This window comes from Oncorhynchus masou, chromosome 12 (genome assembly GCF_036934945.1).
Source record: "Oncorhynchus masou masou isolate Uvic2021 chromosome 12, UVic_Omas_1.1, whole genome shotgun sequence".
Lineage (NCBI taxonomy): Eukaryota > Metazoa > Chordata > Actinopteri > Salmoniformes > Salmonidae > Oncorhynchus > Oncorhynchus masou.
In genome coordinates, this window is record NC_088223.1 from 17153244 (window position 1) to 17176066 (window position 22823).

The 22823-nt window shown below is 42.0% G+C and overlaps 2 protein-coding genes across 2 annotated transcripts in view; both read right to left on the reverse strand.

The window, feature by feature from the left end:
• Positions 1-5923, reverse strand: part of LOC135549039 (raftlin-like) — a 67270-nt gene extending 61347 nt beyond the window's left edge. The window contains exon 1 of the mRNA XM_064979108.1: positions 5628-5923. The gene's annotated coding sequence lies outside the window, so the exon portion shown is untranslated. The remainder of the gene's footprint in view (positions 1-5627) is intronic.
• A 2772-nt stretch (positions 5924-8695) lies between these two features.
• Positions 8696-19188, reverse strand: LOC135549267 (deleted in azoospermia-like). The gene is made up of 9 exons (XM_064979289.1): positions 19039-19188; positions 18871-18962; positions 18722-18773; positions 18551-18617; positions 18072-18211; positions 17693-17773; positions 17363-17413; positions 9369-9436; positions 8696-8754 (listed from the first exon to the last, which is right to left on the reverse strand). Exons 1-8 carry the CDS (start codon positions 19186-19188, stop codon positions 9401-9403), a joined length of 669 nt encoding a protein of 222 aa, XP_064835361.1. The 3' UTR covers positions 8696-8754; positions 9369-9400.
• Positions 19189-22823: the final 3635 nt, after the last annotated feature.

Here is a 22823-nt window from a genome sequence, read left to right on the forward strand (position 1 = left end):
TTCTACTGTCCTGTTCCAAGCTTTTAACTGGTTCTACTGTCCTGTTCCAAGCTTTTAACTGGTTCTACTGTCCTGTTCCAAGCTTTTAACTGGTTCTACTGTCCTGTTCCAAGCTTTTAACTGGTTCTACTGTCCTGTTCCAAGCTTTTATTTATCTAGGCAAGTCCGTTAAGAACAAATTCTTATTTACAATGTTGGCCTACCAAAAGGCAAAAGCTCTCCTTCGGGGACTGAGGCTGAGATTAAAAATATACGACAGAACACACATCACAACAAGAGAGACACCACAACACTACATAAAGAGAGACCTAAGACAACAACATAGCATGGCAGCAACACATGACAACACAGCATGGTAGCAGCACAACATGGTAGCGCCACAAAACATGGTACAAACATTGGGCACAGACAACACCACAAAGGGCAAGAAGGTAGAGACAACAATACATCACACGAAGCAGCCACAACTCTCAGTAAGAGTGTCCATGACGGAATCTTTGAATGAAGAGATGGATATAAAACTGTCCAGTTTGAGTGTTTGTTGCAGCTCGTTCCAGTCGCTAGCTGCAGCGAACTGAAAAGAGGAGCGACCCAGGGATGTGTGCGCTTTGGGGACCTTTAACAGAATGTGACTGGCAGAACGGGTGTTTTATGTGGAGGATGAGGGCTGCAGTAGTAGAGAACATCTATCATCTTTTAACTGGTTCTACTGTTCTGTTCAACGCCTTTAACTGGTTCTACTGTTCTGTTCCAAACATTTACCTGGTTCTAATGTTCAAGCTTTTACCTGGTTCTACTGTTCTGTTCTAAATGTTTACCTGGTTCTACTGTTCTGTTCCAAGCTTTTACCTGGTTCTTCCTGCTATAGCTGTGTGTGGTTTGAAGAGTTGGGCTTTTATGATGATGATGCACTGTGGTCCCTAATAACTGCTCAGCGCTACCTGTGGAGATACAGTGCCTTGCGAAAGTATTCGCCCCCCTTGAACTTTGCGACCTTTTGCCGCATTTCAGGCTTCAAACATAAAGATATAAAACTGTATTTTTTTTGTGAAGAATCAACAACAAGTGGGACACAATCATGAAGTGGAACGACATTTATTGGATATTTCAAACTTTTTTAACAAATCAAAAACTGAAAAATTGGGCGTGCAAAATTATTCAGCCCCCTTAAGTTAATACTTTGTAGCGACACCTTTTGCTGCAATTACAGCTGTAAGTCGCTTGGGGTATGTCTCTATCAGTTTTGCACATCGAGAGCACATTTTTTCCCATTCCTCCTTGCAAAACAGCTCGAGCTCAGTGAGGTTGGATGGAGAGCATTTGTGAACAGCAGTTTTCAGTTCTTTCCACAGATTCTCGATTGGATTCAGGTCTGGACTTTGACTTGGCCATTCTAACACCTGGATATGTTTATTTTTTAACCATTCCATTGTAGATTTTGCTTTATGTTTTGGATCATTGTCTTGTTGGAAGACAAATCTCCGTCCCAGTCTCAGGTCTTTTGAAGACTCCATCAGGTTTTCTTCCAGAATGGTCCTGTATTTGGCTCCATCCATCTTCCCATCAATTTTAACCATCTTCCCTGTCCCTGCTGAAGAAAAGCAGGCCCAAACCATGATGCTGCCACCACCATGTTTGACAGTGGGGATGGTGTGTTCAGGGTGATGAGCTGTGTTGCTTGTACGCCAAACATAACGTTTTGCATTGTTGACAAAAAGATACATTTTGGTTTCATCTGACCAGAGCACCTTCTTCCACATGTTTGGTGTGTCTCCCAGGTGGCTTGTGGCAAACTTTAAACAACACTTTTTATGGATATCTTTAAGAAATGGCTTTCTTCTTGCCACTCTTCCATAAAGGCCAGATTTGTGCAATATACGACTGATTGTTGTCCTATGGACAGAGTCTCCCACCTCAGCTGTAGATCTCTGCAGTTCATCCAGAGTGATCATGGGCCTCTTGGCTGCATCTCTGATCAGTCTTCTCCTTGTATGAGCTGAAAGTTTAGAGGGACGGCCAGGTCTTGGTAGATTTGCAGTGGTCTGATACTCCTTCCATTTCAATATTATCGCTTGCACAGTGCTCCTTGGGATGTTTAAAGCTTGGGAAATCTTTTTGTATCCAAATCCGGCTTTAAACTTCTTCACAACAGTATCTCGGACCTGCCTGGTGCGTTCCTTGTTCTTCATGATGCTCTCTGCGCTTTTAACGGACCTCTGAAACTATCACAGTGCAGGTGCATTTATACGGAGACTTGATTACACACAGGTGGATTGTATTTATCATCATTAGTCATTTAGGTCAACATTGGATCATTCAGAGATCCTCACTGAACTTCTGGAGAGAGTTTGCTGCACTGAAAGTAAAGGTGCTGAATAATTTTGCACGCCCAATTTTTCAGTTTTTGATTTGTTAAAAAAGTTTGAAATATCCAATAAATGTCGTTCCACTTCATGATTGTGTCCCACTTGTTGTTGATTCTTCACAAAAGATACAGTTTTATATCTTTATGTTTGAAGCCTGAAATGTGGCAAAAGGACGCAAAGTTCAAGGGGGCCGAATACTTTCGCAAGGCACTGTAAGTTACCCCTTAGCATCATCATCCTCCTATCACAAGGTTGAGGGGTGAGGCATCTAAACCACCAGTAAAAAGAGACCTTAGGAACGGCAAGAGGACTGAGGTTTTAGGAGCTTTGCGCTGGGGTCTTTTTGTTGAAGTGTCATCATTTCAAGGAGAGAGCATACACAGAACACACAGCGGCAGACTTACCATTAGGCAGACGAGGCAATTGCCTCAGGCCTCACATCATCAAGGGGCCTCAAGAGCTGGGCATATATAATTTAAATATAATTTCACAGCTTGAGGACCCCCCATGCTCCACTCTAACCCGACAGAGTTCGTGCTTTGTTTCCCTTGATATGATTGAAAACGTGACTTTCACTGAAATTAAGCTGCAGCAATGAGGTGTGTTCAGAGCAGAGAAAATAAAATACAAAAATAACCTAAATGAATGCATTTCTTCCACAAAAAGACAGGTACTGTACTGCTGATAATACTGCCATTTTCGTCAAGGCCCATATCATACTATTTTTGGCCAGACAGCATCAGTTACATGGGCTACATATAGTAAGACAGAGGGGCGCTGTTTTGCTCGCTCAGATGCTTTCTCTCCTGTAAAATGGTTTCGGATGCTGGAATGATTTATTTTGGGATGAACCCACAAAGGTAACCTACTTTCTGAAGTGATTTGTTTGACAATCAGATGAAAACATGAATGGTTGTGTTCATGGCACATTAAGAAGGTAATACATTTCTACATTCTTGACACGACTTCCACCGAAGTTGGTCCCTCTCCTTGTTCGGGCGGCGTTCGGCGGTCACCGGCTTTCTAGTCACCACCGATCCATGTTTCATTTTCGTTTTGTCTTCATTATACACACCTGGTTTCCATTCCATAATCAATGTTCCTTATTTAACCCTCTGGCTTCTCTTTCTGTTTCGTGAGTGATTGTCATTGTCATGTGGGTTCGTTCTTTGTGCTCTGGATATTTGCATTTTTCCTTGTTGGAACATTGCTTACATTTAGAGTAAATTCAGATCACTCATACCTGTGTCCTGCGCCTGACTCTGTTTATCCATTCACCTAATCGCTGACAATTTTAGTAATTTTGCACTCTCTTACTCAGGGATTCAAACCAGCAACCTTTCGGTTACTGGCCCAACGTTCTTACTGTAACTGCTGGCTACCTGCCACTGTATAATATTTTTACAGTTAAATTACATATTTATTATAAAACCATTTATAGTACTGGCCTCTGCCTGGGGTCTCCAAATCACTAAATCCACCAGTGCACGCACACACACAGGCAGACAGGCAGACAGACAAACACTAAACTAGCATTAAATGACCAGCAAAGGAATGAGGAAAGAGAGAGAACAGATAAAGAGACGAAGGTAGGGTGGCATCTCATTAGAGCTGCTCTCCTAACAGAGTATTTTTAAATGACAGCGCAACCAAACACGGATTACACACGAGGATAATCCGTCTGTGCTGTGCCAATGCTCCTCTCTCGGCAATCTTCTGGGAAACGCAAGGGTGCGGAGAAGCGCCATTCATCTGCCGCTGAGAGCGAGTGCGGGATAGACACGCGGATGAGAAGACACACTAAATATAGAAGAAGATGCAAGAGAAAGGATGAAAAGAGAGAGAGAGAGCGCGTAGGAGAGTGTCAAATCGCTCAGAGGGAGGCATGATCCCTGAAGAAATAAAATTTACCTAAACGGGTGTAGGCTATATAATGAATACAATTTTGCACTTAAGAGGAAAAACCTTCTTTGACATTCATGAATTGCCTGCAAACAGTGTCATCCAATTCATTTCAGTGTGTAGCCTAGCCTACTTTCCATGAATTGGACCAGAAGTATTGTGTAACACTAAATCCTATGAATTTTTAGAAACGTTTCATTTGTGATTTAAAAACCTCAAAAGGCCCATTACAGTCCAACGTTATTTAGATGTATTTTATATATATTTCCACACTATGAGGTTGGAATAATAGTGTGACATTCTGAAAATTATGATAATGCCATTTTAGTGTAAGAGCTGTTTGAAAAGACAGGCTAAAATGCCATCCCTGACATTTCAGGCTGTCTGGTGCCATCACCTGGCGGTAAATGAGTTAATAGACCAATAAGAGAGTTCTAAACCTCTGCCAAAAACAGCGAGTTTTCTGTTTCCCCTCCTTACTCAGACCACTGCCAGACAGTCCTAGCAAAATTCTTGCTTGAGATATTGCTATTTGCTAAGAAGCTAATTTTATTTCTGGTTGACCATTTTGATTGAAAATCATCACATTAATTGCTGCTCAGAAACCATTTGATAGTGAGATAAAAACGGCTGCATTTGGCCTTTAAGAAAACGTCAAAGGTAAATTGCACGAGTTTGCACGACACATGGAGTGCGCCTGTGGGTTTGCCTTTTTGCTCCTGCACGCTCACCGCACATGGCGAACTGCTTGGTGCGCATTATAACGATGGCAGTTTAGCAAACGGGAAATTATACATGACAGGTCGCTTACGCACGGAATCACTCTCTCCACATTTCCCCCGCTCACTCCATCTCTCCAGCTGCGCTTGACACAATTTACTCTGTCACGAATATCTGGGCTTTAGCCTCTGCTTGGAATACAAACCACACATAGTATCTGGCACAGGCATCACAATCAACATAATACAGGAGACACGACTCGTTTTAGGCAACAGGTTTTGGCAGAACGTAAGTACAGACTATTGGAGAGAATTGGTGGGTTGTTAACCGTTGTAACCCGAATTTATACGGTGCCCATCAAACGAGCCCGTGTATATGGGATCCACCCGGCTACTTCCCCCGCAGTCAAAAAAAGTTAACGCTGCAGTTGAGCCTACACACGTCTCATAAAACATCTCACAAGATTTATGTTTTGTATTTGAGGCCCGAGAGATGTTGCCACTACAACATAACACATTATGAGAATACTTGGTTTCATCTAGGAACATAACTCCCGTGAACTCTGACCTACATTTCCACATCTCAATCCATAAACATATTTCAATTGTTTTTAGAGTAGACAAACAAAAGGTAGCCTACCGTTTGGAATCACCCGTAAGAGAAGTCTCTCGACAAGTCAGGACGCATGCGTAAGCGATGTGCTCATGTTTTTACACGTTCACCGACACCCAAACCCGAACTTTCTGTGGAAAGTGTCTTCACTCTGAGCGCCTGTCTGTCAATCCCGTCCTCTGCGTGATCACCACGGTTGACGAGCCACAAACAGCCGTTAAGGTCATGCTGTTCCGGTAACGGGAAAGCCCGAATCCTCCCTCTGACAACTGTACGGTACTGTATCTCTCCGGCAGCCCGATGCGCGTGATAACGGTGTGAGGAGTTCTCTCCTCCTGCTCCCTCCCTCTGTGTGCGAGAGGAAGTCTGCCTTTCCATTTCCCTCTGCTTATTGAACAGTCGCAGAAGGCTGATTTAACATACAAGGTGGGAAGATTAAGAGTGGATGTGAAGAGGATGCCAGAGACTGTAAAAGTCAAGCTTAAGTACTTAATCAGAACTACCATAAGAGCATGCTACAGCAAATGCTTTATGTCCATTTGTGGGGAAATTGAGATTGTGTGTGTTGTCTGAGTTCAGTTAGTCATGGACAAAAGTGTTTTTATGGTAAGGGGTTCAAATCTGTGTTATAAGGGGGTCAGCGTGTGTGTATGTGAGTGTGTTGCCTGGTGTGTCCAGAGTGTCTGGGATTCATGTTAGACAGCGGTCAACACTGTAAATTCATTTTTCATAAGGGCTATCCAGACTGCTCCATAATTCAGAGCAGGCTGTCTGTCGGGGGGCAGTCACACCATCATACTGCTGTTTGTGAGAACAAAATGGTCTGTGACAGAACATTATGGTCAGTTATGTTGCCATGACAGAAAGTCAGCTCTGACCAACCAGCAGCCACTTCTGGGGTGTATGCCCGAATCAGAGGAACTAATCTGAATTTGTCCAATAATAAATAGTTTTCCGTTGCAAAATGTTTTGCTAAGGTGTGCACTAACGAATACACTGCAGGTACACAGACAAAAAATAACCACCCTGGGTCACAAATTTTGTGCGTACCTTCACCAAATCCTAACAAATAAAACAAAGCTGACTTAAGTTAGGGCCAGCTTCATACTTTAATTGACTGTAGTAGAATCGTTAGGCATGTCTGCTCTTTGGATCACACTCTGGTTGTTGACCAACTTCAGATGTCAACACGTCCACAGTGAAGACAGAGCATCTATGCAACAGTAAACAGATAAATATTTCAGAAACAATCTTCTGGGAAGAAACTCCAAGGGTTATAATACAAAGCAGGAACAATGAGTTAGCCAGCTAACTTTCACAAACAACCAGGAAATAACTAAAGATTGTCTGGTTCATTATAACAAAGCTAAACTTGGATGTGTGTTTGTGGTTGAGTCAATTCTTTGACAATTCCAATTTCAAGCTTATCTTTCAAAAAATAAAAATAGAAATGTATTTGGGAAACAATGGCTTAGAAGACAAAGACAGGGAGTCAACAAATCTCTCAACTGATGTATCAAATAAATAAATATCTTGAAATGCAAAATGTGTTTATCAATTTTAAATGCAACCAGTTAATCCGTCGGGCTGAAAAGTGATTATAATCAAACTGAAAATATGGTATTAATATGTCATAAACACATCAAATCACACCACCTCTAAAAAAAGAAAAGAAAAAAAGAAAGCAAAATATCCTTACAAAACACACTTGGTCAACAAATCAATCAGTGCAACAACAACAAATATATATATAAAGTGAACTTTAAGAGAACTTCAAAAATTAGTGATGGAACGCATTGCTGTTAGTTATGTCCTTCATTTCAGAGTGAATTAAAACAGGTTTCCCGACCCAGGCTGCTGGGCTGCATTATAACGCATTGCTATTAGTTATGTCCTTCATTTCAGAGTGAGTTAAAACAGGTTTCCCGACCCAGGCTGCTGGGCTGCATTATAATGCATTGCTGTTAGTTATGTCCTTCATTTCAGAGTGAATTAAAACAGGTTTCCCGACCCAGGCTGCTGGGCTGCATTATAAAAGTAGTTTATCAACACCGTCAGGTGAAATTGACTCAATGATTTTCCTCTTGGCGACGTACTGCAAGAGCTGGAACCGTCTAAGAAACATTGGCCACAGGATCCATAACTTAAGAAACGGCAACACTCAAAGGCTTATTCCCTATAGTTCACTACTGTTGCTCAGGGTTCTAGTCAAAAGTAGTGCACTAAATAAGGACAAGGCTGCCATTTGGTACGCATGCTAAGAAACATTGGCCACAATAAAAGGATTCATAACTTTGTAAACAGCAACACTCAAGATGATATCAGTGCATCCCAATTGTAAATACACTAACATCGATTCAATTAACCCCTCAACAAAAAAAGCAGGCAGGCACTTCTAATTCACTGGAGTAAATCGAAATAAAAAGGTGATTTAAGTAGCGTAAGATAAGAACCTGTCAAGAAATTATATAAAAAGAGCACTAAGGCAACAGGAGTGCCTGATAAATAATGTGCCAGTGTTGTGCCCAATTTTGCCCACAATAATTTGATGCTTTAGTTTCTTAAATCAGAGGAAGATGGGGATGGAAACTTGAATTAATAATAGAAAAGTCAAAATCAACACACCATTTTAAAAGGCTAATTTGTTGTGTTACAAATCTATGTACAGAAGCCCAGCAAAAAGCTTACACCCAAACAAACGGACATTAAAAAAAACTTTCAACATAGTCAAACATAAAATATAAATATGCAGATGAGCTTAAAAGTATTTTCTTTTTGGGGGTTATCAAAACCAACCCCCCCCCCCCAAAAATTACAAATAAATGTAAAAAAGGCGTTGCTCTGTGCTGTAAACAAGCTGAAGCTCCAAAATCACTTCCGCTCTTCCCTGCGTTAGTGTTTGAGATGGGTTGAAAGCGGTCCAAACGCCAGGACCATGGTCCTAGCCAAGCCAAACACGGAGCACGGTCACAGTGACCACGCCCATCGGGTGCAGGTGCAAGTGTCGAGCCGCCGTGGTCGGGTCTCAAAGTGAGCAAGAGATGTCGTAGAGAGAAAGCATCCTGAAAGTGTATATTTTTAAAGTCTATTGCTGCTAGCTCTCTAAAGGCCAGGATGTCACCGTGTGCTCCAGTCTGTATGGAGACGTCGCCCCCTTGTGGTGGTGAGGAATAACAAGCATTCAGTCAACTATCAGCTAGGATTCTAGAGCTTTTTCCCCAATGGGAGAATATTCATTGCATTTATTTTATTCCTTGCGTCCTTTCCGTGCCTCCTTCTCAAAACCCATTGGGTTACCTCGTCCTCAAATTGCATTGTAAAATAAGACCTGAGGGGCAGGACCTTGGTCCATCTCCTCCAATTTGATTGAGAAGGAGGCAAGGAGATAGGATGCGAGGAATCACAAGACAAATTGAGACTGTCCACATAGTCTGACAACTAGAGGAAAGAGAATAGAGTATGCTCCTCAAGATGGACATATTCTGCCATCATCCCTGACAATACAGACAAACAAGAGATAATTCACTAATTGAGCATTCGAATCAGCACTTTGAACACTTGCTCCACAATCACTAATTACTTAGAAATGACTGAAGAATGGAGGGAGAACAATTGAGATGAATTGTAAGAACAATGAAGAGATGGAGAAAGACTTGATAGAAATGGCAGATGAGATACAGGAGGGAGGGAGAAGATGAATAGAAAGATTAGCAGAACAAAAAGAGACAGAAATCAGGAGGGTCTGTGTGTGTGTGTGTGTTCGTTCACCTGGTACAGCAGGAGGGTCAGGGGGCTGTGGACTACAGCAGAGTCTGGACTCCGCAGTCCACAAAGTTCTGGAAACAGGGCATCACATCACATAATGAGCCGGCTGAAACAACCACAGTGAACCTTAACACAGGAACTACTACAGCAAACACACCCTTGGCAGAAAATCAGTCATCCTTAGCCAACACATGAATTACTGCAAATACTGATACACACTGGCAGGCAGATGGTTGATATTATATCCGCTTAAAGCACTCACACCAACATGACAATATAGGCTTTTCCCAACATTGCCACCTAGTAGTCATTACTCAATCAGATGACAGAATACACATCAGGGATGGGCAACTGGTTGCCTGGAAACTTCACGTTGAATTGAATTATACGTCGGGCTGAAATGAGCATTTGAGTCAGGGCATTTTTCCTGTTACGACTTCTACAAGTCAGAATGTTGAATAAAATTATACTTTAACGGTTGTCCGTGTGGTTCGTCCATTTGGCAGTAGGAATGTGAGACAATATATCCACAGGAAAGTATAATTATTACATCAACGTTTCAAAGCACTGGTAGTGCATTCAGATTTTGATCAGCTGAAGCATGCGCAGAACCATGTAAACACGGACACGAGTCTCGTGCATGTATTTTTTTTAACTTGTGCACTTGCTTCAGTTGATAAATCTGAACGCACTACCAGCGCTTTTAAACGTTGATATAATTAGACTTTCCTATGGATATACAGTGCATTCAGAAAGTATTCAGACCCCTTCCCCTTTTCCACATTTTGTTACGTTACAGCCTTATTCTAAAATTGATTAAATTCCCCCTCACCAATCTACACACAATACCCCATAATGACAAAGCGAAAACCTGTTTAGAATGTTTGAAAAATAAAAAACAGATACCTTATTCACATAAGTATTCAGACTCTTTGAGACTCGAAATGGAGCTCAGGTACATCCTGTTTCCATTGATTTTTTTTACCAGGCAAGTCAGTTAAGAACAAATTCTTATTTTCAATGAGGGCCAAGGAACAGTGGGTTAACTGCCTGTTCAGGGGCAGAACGACAGATTTGTACCTTGTCAGGTCAGGGGTTTGAACCTTCCGGTTACTAGTCTAACGCTCTAACCAGTAGGCTACCCTGCCGCCCCATTGATCATCCTTGAGATGTTTCTACAACTTGAGTGCACCAGTGGTAAATTCAATTGATTGAACATGATTTGGAAAGGCACATACCTGTCTATATAAGGTTCCACAGCTGACAGTGCATGTCAGAGCAAAAACCATGCCATGAGATCGAAGGAATTGTGGGTTGAGCTCCGAGACAGGATTGTGTCGAGGCACAGACCTGGGAAAGGATACCAAAACATTTCTGCAGCAATGAAGATCCCCAAGAACATTGGACTGGCCTCTAACATTCTTAAATGGATGAAGTTTGGAACCACCTAGATTCTTCCTAAAGCTGACCGCCCAGCCAAACTGAGCAATCGGGGGAGAAAGGCCTTGGTTAGGGAGGTGACCCCGATGGTCACTCTGACAGAACTCCAGAGTTGCACTGTGGAGATGGAAGAACCTTCCAGAAGGACAACCATCTCTGCAGCTCTCCACCAATCAGGCCTTCATGGTAGAGAGGTCAGACGGAAGCCACTCCTTAGTAAAAGGCACGACAGCCCATTTGGTTCTCTGGTCTGAAGTAACCAAGATGGAATTTTCTGGCCTGAATGCCAAGTGTCAATTCTCGAGGAAACCTGGCACCATCCCTACGTTGAAGCATGGTTGTGGCATCATCATGCTGTGGGGATGTTTCCAGTGGCAGGGACTGGGAGACGAGTCAGGATAGAGGCAAAGATGAACGGAGAAAAGTACAGAGATCCTTGATGAAAACCTTCTCCAGAGTGCTCAGGACATCAGAACTGGGGCGAAGGTTCACCTTCTAACAGGACAACGATCCTAAGCACACAGCCATGACAATGCAGGAGTGGCTTCGGGACAAGTCTCTGAATGTCCTTGACTGGCCCAGCCTCAGCCTGGATTTGAAACCAATCGAACATCTCTGGAGATCCCTGAAAATAGCTGTACAGTGATGCTCCCCATCCAACCTGACAGAGCTTGAGAGGATCTGCAGAGAAGAATGGGAGAAGGTCCCCAAATACAGGTGTGCCAAGCTTGTAGTGTCATACCCAAGAAGACTAGGCTGTAATCACTGCCAAAGGTGCTTCAACAAAGTAATGAAGAAAGGCTCTGAATACTTTTGTAAATGTTATATTTTATGTTTTTTAAATGTAATACATTTGCAAGAATTTCTAAAAACATGTTTTTGCTTTTCCATTATGGGGCATTGTGTGTAGATCGAGGGAAAAAACAATTGAATCTATTTTAGAATAAGGCTGTTACGTAACAAAATATGGAAAAGGTCAAGGGGTCTGAATACTTTCTGAATGCATTGCATTCTCACATTCCTACTGCCAAATGGACCAACCGCACAGACAATCGGTAAAGTACATAAAAAAATATAATTTCATTCAACATTCTGGCTTGTAGAAGTCGTGAGACGAAACGGAAATTTCTGCCCAACGTAAAATTCAATGCCAGGTTTCCAGGCAAGGCAACTGATGGTCCGTGCGGAACACAGTCGGGGTCTTAACTTACTGTTGAGAGTTAAAATAGTGGTGTAATTATTTTGAGGGGGATTGTGCGCCAGCTGTTCTCTTGATTTGCAAATGATCCCATGTCAGCTAACATTTTTTATACATTTTTTAGAAGTTAGTCTAAACAGCTGTCGAATTACCGACTGGGGGACCCCTCCCACAATTTGTTTGTCACTCTCATTCAGATATCATATTAAAAACTGCAAACATAGGTCTCCTGAGTGGAGCAGCAGTCTAAGGCACTGCATCACAGTGTTGCGGCGTCACTACAGCCTGGGGCACACAATTGGTCCAGCGTCACCCTGGTTAGGGGAGGGTTTGGGCGGTGGGGTTCTACTTGGCTCATCGCACTCTAGCAACTCCTTGTGGCTGGCCGGGCACCTGCGGGCTGACTTCGGTCGTCAGTTGAAAAGTGTTTCAATTTTTTTTAATAATTCCATTTATTTTTTAATTATGCTAACATTTCTCTCCACCCATGTCAAAATGTGTAGAATTGCAGTAAATGAACAGTAAAAAGCCCCTATAACAACACACAAAAGGCTAGGGCCGGGTCTGACATTGACTTTTTTTTATTTTTATTTTTTACTTAAGTCACTTGTGTCAACAAACAAACAAAAATTGTCCATTATCACCATATGCCAAAATGGTGAACTTCAAAATGAGTGAAGTACATAGGAGGGATCTGAAATCACTTTCTCTGCTTGCCCATAGACCACATGTCAAACTCGTTTCACAGAGGGTGTCCACAGGTTTTCCTCTCCTCCCTTTTACTTAATTGATGAATTAAGGTCACTGATTAGTAAGGAACTCCCTTCACCTGGTCATATTGGGCTTAATTGAAAGGAAAAGCTAACACTAGGCCCTCCATGGAATGAGTTTGACACCCCTGCCATAGACAATGTTATCACCCCTTTACGGCCATCCAAAATAATGTACAAAAAAACCTAAATGAATAAAAAGGACTGCTACATTTAGCTGGCATGTTCCAGGAGGGACGAGAGGAATCATGACATTGATAAAATATATTTAGAGGAGCCAAATATTTTCAAATAGCCTATTCCACTCTGGCTTTCCGTGGTCCCAACGAGATGTGTCGTAGCCCACCTGGCTTTCCGTGGTACCAGCGAGATGTGTAGTAGCCCATCTGGCTTTCCGTGGTACCAGCGAGATGTGTAGTAGCCCATCTGGCTTTCCGTGGTACCAACAAGATGTGTCGTAGCCCATCTGGCTTTCCGTGGTACCAGCAAGATGTGTCGTAGCCCATCTGGCTTTCCGTGGTACCAGCGAGATTTGTAGTAGCCCATCTGGCTTTCCGTGATACCAGCGAGATGTGTAGTAGCCCGTCTGGCTTTCCGTGGTACCAGCGAGATGTGTCGTCGCCCATCTGGCTTTCCGTGGTACCAGCGAGATGTGTCGTAGCCCATCTGGCTTTCCGTGGTACCAACGAGATGTGTCGTAGCCCATCTGGCTTTCCGTGGTACCAACGAAATGTCTCGTAGCCCATCTGGCTTTCCGTGGTACCAGCGAGATGTGTCGTAGCCCATCTGGCTTTCCGTGGTACCAGCGAGATGTGTAGTAGCCCATCTGGTTTTCCGTGGTACCAGCGATATGTGTAGTAGCCCATCTGGCTTTCCGTGATACCAGCGAGATGTGTAGTAGCCCATCTGGCTTTCCGTGGTACCAGCGAGATGTGTAGTAGCCCATCTGGCTTTCCGTGGTACCAGCGAGATGTGTAGTAGCCCATCTGGCTTTCCGTGGTACCAGCGAGATGTGTAGTAGCCCATCTGTCTTTCCGTGGTACCAGCGAGATGTGTCGTAGCCCATCTGGCTTTCCGTGGTACCAGCGAGATGTATCGTAGCCCATCTGGCTTTCCGTGGTACCAACGAGATGTGTAGTAGCCTAGGCCTATCTGGCTCTCTGTGTGCTCCAAAGCATGCAGATGGAGCAAGTGACAGTCAATGAGCCTTGCTGCAGTGCAACTCTGTGGTCCTCAGAACTGGATAAGTATAAACTCATTCACATTTTCCCCCTTCATCCTCCTCTCTTATTTAGGCCTAGGCTGCTATATGCGTTGTAGGTAGGTCGCACACTGCTAGGATAACATGGAAATAGGCCTAGGCCAACTACGCATTTCTTTCATAAGCTTTCCTCAGCTGTAGTCATAGTTCTCTTTTCACTCATTAGATTTTTCCATCTTGGTATTTTTTCTCAATTTCATTTGTCATTCAAATATATATTTACATTTACATTTAAGTCATTTAGCAGACAATATATTTGTCATTCAAAATAAATCTGTGAATGGGAATAGCATATTACGGTGGAAATTACAAGACTATGTTATAATGCTGTTATTGCATCAAATGGTTGTTTTATGCAACAGAATAAGGGGTTGTTAGAACACTCATCTGTGTGTGTTCTACTGAGGATGGGCCTCTAGAATATTTACAATGTCTTTGGGTAAAACCACATTCCAGAGCATGAGTTAATGTTTCTGTTCTTATAGGGTACCAGGGAGAGATGACACCAGGGCCAGACCCTGATCTCTACACAATGAGATACTGTCTGCTGTGAATTATAAGTATCTTTCACACAAATCTTGACCTTGTGACACATTCCATACATCTGTTGTTTGTCATATAGACTGAAGGAGGATGTACTTTGCTATAAAATGCTGTGGCTCAAACCAGGGGTGATTACTGAACAGCTCCATTACGGCACTAATTAAATAATGAAGTTTCATTATTTTGAGGAAATATAAGTCTCTCCTTTTGATTACAATAATTCCACCACAATAGACTCTGATGTTCATAATTATTCCCATTTATAAACTGCAATTTTAGTACAAAGATTTTATTGGAATAGTTTGGAAAAAACTAATTCGTCTTAAAGTTTTTATGATATTTCAATTAGTAGGACAAGGCTTTTGGTTGTTTGGCTCACTATAAGGACAGATTTTTTTTTTCTCTGCCAGATGCATGCATCATTACTGTCTAACGCTTTGCTCAACTGTAAGGTTTGTTCAAATTTCTCATTCGATTTTTACATCTTGCTATTGTTTCTTCTCTCTCGCTCTCATTTTTACCTTAGGCCTCCCATGTGGGGTTATTCAAAAGCAACTTAACACTTTGAGACATCTAACGGAGTTCATTGTTTGATCATGAAATCTAGCATGCATTAAACTAAAAGTGGCTTAAAACCCTTTAGAACCAATAGTGGTGGTCAACAGCCTTTCTTTAAATTGCTATAGCGGCCGCGAATGGCCTTGTTTTTCTAACAATAATATCTGTCTATCGCAAAATTAACTTGCTAACAAACTGTTGTCATATTCGCATGGCTGTTGTCATCAACCAGAAACAGGGTATGCTGTCATTTGACTTTAGAAAAAATATACAAAAATAAACGTATTTACCAAATGATGGTGCCGAAGCAACGATGACTTTTCACTGTGGAAGAGGCTGTATCCATGTTGGTTTGTGATAAGGATTTCGGACACATACTTGCACGTTGAAAGCGATGATGTCGAGGTGAGTGAAACAAGTCAACAGCAGATATACGTTTGGTGTTGTTGATGTTTGATGCTGTAAAACTTGGGGAGTAGCAAATCCTGTCATGATCACTTGGTTGGTACAGCAAGTACAGGCGAGCACACAAACATGGAGCTGGAGATCCAATGGTTGCTCTCTGACTCATGGAAATAGTTGCAGTGTTTAGCTGTATAGATATAGATTCTCTCAAATGTTGTGCACAAATTTGTTTACATCCCTGTTAGTGAGCATTTTTCCTTTGCCAAGATAATCCATCCACCTGACAGGTGTGGCATATCAAGAAGCTGATTAAACAGGATGATAGTTACACAGGTGCACCTTGTGCTGGGGACAATAAAAGGCCACTCTAAAATGTGCAGTTTTGTCACAATGACACAGATGTCTCAAGCTTTGAAGGAGCGTGCAATTGGCATGCTGACTGCAGGAATGTCCACCAGACCTGTTGCCAAATAATTTAATCTTAATTTCTCTACTGGGGATCACGTGTAACCACACCATCCCAGGACCTCCACATCCAGCTTCTTCACCTACGGGATCATCTGAGACCAGCCAACCGGACAGCTGATGAAACTGTGGGTTTGCACTGTCAGAAACAGTCTCAGGGAAGCTCATCCAAGTGCTCCTCATCCTCACTGGGATCTTGACCTAACTGCAGTTCAGCGTCATAACCGACTTCAGTGGGCAAATGCTCACCGTCGATGGCCACTGGCCTGCTAGAGAAGTGTGCTCTTCATGGATGAATCCCGGTTTCAACCGTTCCGGCCAGATGGCAGACAACATGTATGGCGTTGTGTGGGTGAGAGGTTTGATGAGGTTGTGAACAGAGTGCCCCATGTTGGCGGTGGGGTTATAGTATGGGCAGGCATAAGCTACGGACAACGAACACAATTGCAGACATAGTGATGAGATCCTAAGATCCATTGTCGTGCCATTTATCCCTCGCCATCACCTCATGTTTCAGCATGATAATGCATGAGTGTTAATCTGTTTTTTTGTGTTTTATAGTGAGGGTCTTTACACAATGAACAACAAAATGAGTTATGATTACTGATATGAATGTGGTGTCATTAAATAAGAGGTTGTGCTCTTAAAAAAAAACAGGTTAATTGTTATTTGTTCTTTGTTTTTGCACAAGGTATGTTTGTTTGAAATTCTGAGTATTCTACAGAAGCAGCCTAAAATTCTATTGGGATCTAAAGGGTTAATAGGCCAAGTCAGATTCATATCAAATGGACAGAAAATAGACCATTTGGGCTTCTATAACGATAAGACATCGGAGTGTCCCCAATAAAAACAGACTTTGGCTATTGGCCCTTATCATTCGAGAGAGAAAAATATAGATTTAGCTAGATCTATCTACATTGTTCTCTTGCTTTGTGTAAATATAAAATATTTATTGAAATGGGCTATAGCAAATGGGAATAGAGCCAATTTACTGCCCTGCTGTGTGCTGCCACTGCCAATTCTGATTGGAGTAATTGTTTCATATTGTGATTTTTTTTTACTTGCCCATTCAGACAACTTAAATCTATATTCTGGTTGTCCAACATTTTATTATTATTATTTGTTTATTTTATTTTTTACTTGCCCAGGAACGCTGACGAGCCCTGGCATGTATGGGTATGGAACTCATCATGAGTTTAGATTTTTTGTGGCCCCACCCCCATCAAAGTTGCCCATCCCTGATACAGATAGATGGTAAAAATGTCACATCTACATAGCTTTTCCAATCAGTTAAAATAAAATATTGGGGATGCATCTTAGCAGTTTGCAAAACGTAGTCATTCAGAGGAAGTGTCACCTGGTTAATGAGCCGTGTCCTCTGCTCTCCAGTCCAGTGTGGTGAGACGTACTGGGAGAGGAGAGCAGGAGTCAAAAGGTCAATACATACATGTCTAAAATGCATCCTTTTCCTCAATAAGTAATATGGGGAGAGGAACGAGTGTGTTTATCATGCTATAGTACAGTATTAAAGCAGATGTATGTGTGTGGTCTCTAGCATGTCACGCATGTATATTAGTTTGGATTAGTGTTGATGAGGAATGTGTCATGTTGTAGTGCATGTTTTCATACCAATCGCCACTAAGAGTTCTCCAGGGTTATCTGCCTACATGAGTGTTTGTTTGTTTACCTGGTACGCGTAATTGGTTTGTGAGTAGCGCATGGGCATCTGTGGAATCATGACTCCTGGAAAGCCGTTGTACGAGTAAGGCTGAGAAGAGAGGAAGGAGACAACCGCAGTGTCAAAGGTAGATGTACGCAAAGTTCTATCTGCAACGTTCCACAATGTTTGCCTGCTGAACATGGTCCTGGTGTGCTGGGCGGGCAGGTTGGGGTTGGTGCACTTTTGGGACCACCATTAGTCCGAAAGTGTGAACTGATTCAAGCCCATCTTGCAACACAGTGCTTGCGTCCCAAATGGCGCCCTGGTCAAAAGTAGTGCACTTCACAGGGAATAGGGTGACATTTAAGACACACTTAGTGGCTTTGGGGTAATGACAGGGCCTTACCTGGAAGTAGGGATTGCCGCCATTGAGTACAGGTGAAGGCTGAGCCATGCCCCCGCCCATAGGAGAGCAGCAGGTGCAGTAGATGTACTGGGAGGGGGTTATCCAGGGGGCCTGATCAACCAGGTGAGACGGCATGGAACCTGGGCAGGTAAACAAATAAACAAACCTTCGTCCTCATTCTAGGCTGACTATAATTAAAGACATGCCAGGTCTCACAATGCCTAGATGGGTGTTTGAAATTTCAACTAACCACTAATAATTTGATATAGCAATTTGACGGCCGACTGCAGTCGATCTGGCATGCAACCATTGGTTGATGCAATGCAGTGTCTGCAATGTGGTCGACGTAAAACACGTTTAGCCACAACCCAGACTTCTGTTGTGGCAATGGATTACCAAAGGCAAGGAGCCGAAGACATAAGAAAATGTTGAGACTACGACATATCAATGGACCAAATGCACACAAGCAACACACTCACGTGAGCTCCTTTCCTTCATGATTGCTGGACCCAGCTTGAGTTTCCTCCCTTTAAAACTGATCTGTTGCTACAGAGTAAACATGGTGAAGACGAAACACATTAGCTTGTGAGTAGAGTGAAGGCAAAGTTTGAAAGACTTGAATTTGACCATGTTAAATAAATTACCCTTACTTCAATGATGGTTTGGATGTCAACGTCTTCATTGAAGTAAACAAATCCATAACTACACAAAGTCAAAGAGTGACATTGTTCCATAAGACAATGTTTACGGGGATGCACTTTTCTTGAATAAAGGTGGAGCCTACTAATTTGGGACTTACCCTTTGCAGATACCTCCACGGTAAGTGATAATTTTCACTTCCTTCACGGCACCAAATCTCGCAAAGAAGTCACGGATTTCATTCTCATCCACCTGAAAAGGACAATATGAGCAAGTTAGATAATGACAATGTATCCCAATCCATTTGGAAATTATTTGAGCTACTCACCTTCATGTCGATTCCTCCAACAAAAAGTGTGTTTGGAGTCATTTTACCTTCAGGTAAAATATAACCATTTGACAGCTTCAAACTTGCGGAAGTCTGACATCCGTTGCTCTGTTTCTGGATATCCTGGAAGAAATTAAAGTAGCTAGACATTGGTCATAGCAGTTGCCTTTCACTTTTCTACAAAGTCCAATCACAACATGCTCAAGTGGGCAGAAAGATTGTAGCCATCTCAGAGTAAGCCTCATCATCAGATGGAGAATCTATTGATCCAGCTAGCTAGCTCAGTCACAGGTGAAAGGAATTAGTTATACCATGTGCTCAACCATTCTATCCAGGATTAGAACGTCAAGAAGGCAAGGGGAACTCTCAGAGGGCAATCCACTTCTATTTCAGCCATCAGGGTATTGTCATTGTCCAACCTTTCCCGGCTAGTTAGTTCCTAACTAACTTACCTATAGAAAAACTTGATTAGCTAAAGTTAACTATACCAAATTATTATTATTCATATGTGACAAAACTAGCCAGCTAGTTAGGCAATCGTTAATGACCTGTCTGGCTATCTTGGACGGCCGGGCCCTAGCTTGCTAGCGTAACAAAGACACAGAGGAGCAACTGACTTTAGCTAGCTAGGTACGTTATGTTATTAACTAGAAACGTGGTCGTTTATTGGAGGGAAAATTATTAACTAGTTAACTAAACCACCTAGCTATAATATTATGAGCTGAATTTATCAAGCATGAGAACAGACGATACACTACTTTCATGTTAAGTATATTTAAGTTGCTAGCTAACCTAGAAATGTGATATACAGCTTGCTGACTTTAGCTAACTTACTCTTGAGAAATTGGACAGTGATTTTTTTTCTCTTATTCGTTACTTAAAAATTATACATATGTTTGGGTCATTCTCAAAACACAGATGTAGCTAGCTACTCACCATTTCTAAAACCGTTAAAACAGAATAAATTAAACACACTGCCGCGCAAACTTTCCCCGCTTGAAGTGCACGAAAAAACGTTGAACCGATTGTCAATTGCGATGCGCCACGCGCAAGCTTACATTTGCTGAACCTAATTGGGATGTTCCAAAAAGTACATTGGTTGCTTTTGTGTGTTTTTATTCTGTTGTTTTTTTACGGGTAATTTCGTTACACGAGTAAAACTTTGTCGGGAAAAAAAGGTTAACACTATTTTGGGGTGTATTTTTTAAATAATGACATCTTATATCAAGCGTCTAGATTTCATCTCCCTCCGCAAATAAAATATAATGAACCAGATAGGGAGCAGGTCTCGAACCCTCAACCCTCTATCCCGAAGTCCAACACGCTGTCGACTGTGCCACAAAAGCGTCCTCCAGGTGCAGAGTCTATATCCGCGCTTATTAACTCATAGTCGTTACGCTACTCCCTTCTTTCAAATAGCGCATCCTCTCTACTGCGAATCAACGTTTTATAGGAACTCGCTCACCGGTCAAGCACACGCACAGTCGTGGATGCAAGGTCCGATCACTTCTGACACCAATGTAATGAAACAGCAGGGAGCAGATCTCGAACCCTCGACGTTCTAGCCTGACGTCCAGCGGGCTATCGACTGTGCTGCAAAATCATGCTCAAGCGGCAGAGTCGATATCCGCGCTTATAAACCCAGGGTTGTTACAATAGGTTTCACTAAGAGCAAGAATGTAGCTAACGTGGCTGCTGCCAACACACTGACTCAACTCCAGCCACTTTAATAATGGGAATTGATGGGAATTGATGTAAAATATATCACTAGCCACTTTAAACAATGCTACTTAATATAATGTTTAATGTATAATGTTTACATACCCTACATTATTTATCTCATATGTATACGTATATACTGTACTCTATATCACTTGTGTGTATAAGGTAGTAGTTTTGGAATTGTTAGCTAGATTACTCGTTGGTTATTACTGCATTGTCGGAACTAGAAGCACAAGCATTTCGCTACACTCGCATTAACATCTGCTAACCATGTGTATGTGACAAAATAAAATGTGATTTGATTTGATTTTGAAGTGTGTGAAAGTATAGGATAGTTCACAAATGGCGCCTGTGTTGACATTCAGCAGCAGCTCCATTGCAACAAATAACTAATTAACCACAATGTGGCATTAAGTACAATAATCTAATCCATACCTTTGATGACATTTAGCATGATCAATCGAGCTACCACATGATATTGCTGAGGGAGAGTAAAATCAAAGATTTTTACAACTAACCAAAGATAGACCATAACCTGACGTTTCCAATGAGCAAATTAATCATACTGGGCAGAACAAGGAATGAGATGAACAAAGCCAAGCACGCGCTATTGAGATCCTATTTGCGCTTTCCAGCAATTATTTGGACATTCCCGTTAGTGAACGCCTATGTCAAATGCGCGGGTGCAATAACTCAATTCGCCCTTGTACTCCTAAACGCATTTTTTTGTTGTAACTTTGGCAAAGGGTAAAGTCCACAAAATGCAGTTCACTCTGTTTGTTACAGATTGTAGTTTTGGAAATAGAAAACTGTATGGACATCAAATGTTTAATCGGTGAGAAAATTGGCAGAATCTTAGCCAAAATCAATTTCGCTCCATCATCTCCCACTGCCGGTCACTAGGCTCCCGCTCATCACCATATGTGGTAGTGAGTGGAAACGCCAAACAGATGCTTCACATTTACACATCCGGTGAAATATTTGTTTTTTACTCGTTAGCAGCTGCCAAGGCAACAGCCTGGGGTCCAGCAAAATTAAGGCAGTTTATACAATTTTAAAAACATTACAGTACATTCACATATTTAAATATCTGTCTCAATGTTCTATCTATGGTGACATGCAGGACAGGCGTGACTCTAGTCTAGACAGGGTTAGGGTGTCCCCTTGTGTCTGCATCTCATATCAGAGCTCCTATCAGAGCTCCCAACAAATGACCACTAGAGTTCACTATAGAGTCACAGTTGAATGTGTCTTGTTAGTTGTGTGCGTGTGTGTGTGTGTGTGGAAGGGGGGGGGGTTCCCAATCACAAATTACTTTGATTTATGTAAAACATTTTTGATGCTTCATGTTGTATTTATTTAGAATTCAATGCACATAACTTAACTGCATCTAAGTAGCATCACTAGCAAACCCCTTGGGTTACTGCCAGTCGTTAAGTTCATAGAGAACCAATATAGTATGTGTTCTATGTACATATTCTCCATCAGTCAACTTCTCTGGGTGAAATAAAAAAGTAAACAACTGTTCATCTTTTCCAATCACTTCACAAGCCCCCTTTGTTCCATGTTGGAAATGACGTGGAAACAACGTTGATTCATCCAGTGTGTGTCCAGTTGGATGGATGTCCTCCAAATGTCAAACAGGCCATACTGATAGTTCCCCTGAGAGCTCCCTCTCTCAATGACACACCAGGGACTGGGTGGCGTATATAGATTGTAGTAAACACACACACAAACACCAGCCCATTGCCTTTTAAGCATAAGTGCCAAAAAGGAGTGTGGGAGTGAAATCCCTTGGGAAAATGATCACACACTTTGTGTCTATTGATTATTGATTTGGAATTGAGACCCATGTAGACTAATGACATATTTGCCAACATGCTCTAATTAGCATTCCATTCCCCTTCATCAGTACAAGCTATGATGCAATAATCCAGCAGATATGAGAGAGCATGGAATATCTAGGGTTCCTATGTATCAAGCGACTTAAAGTAAGAGTTCAATTTAGCATCAGTTTTGCTTTTTAGAGCACAATGAAAAAAGTTACATGGACAGGGAAGACC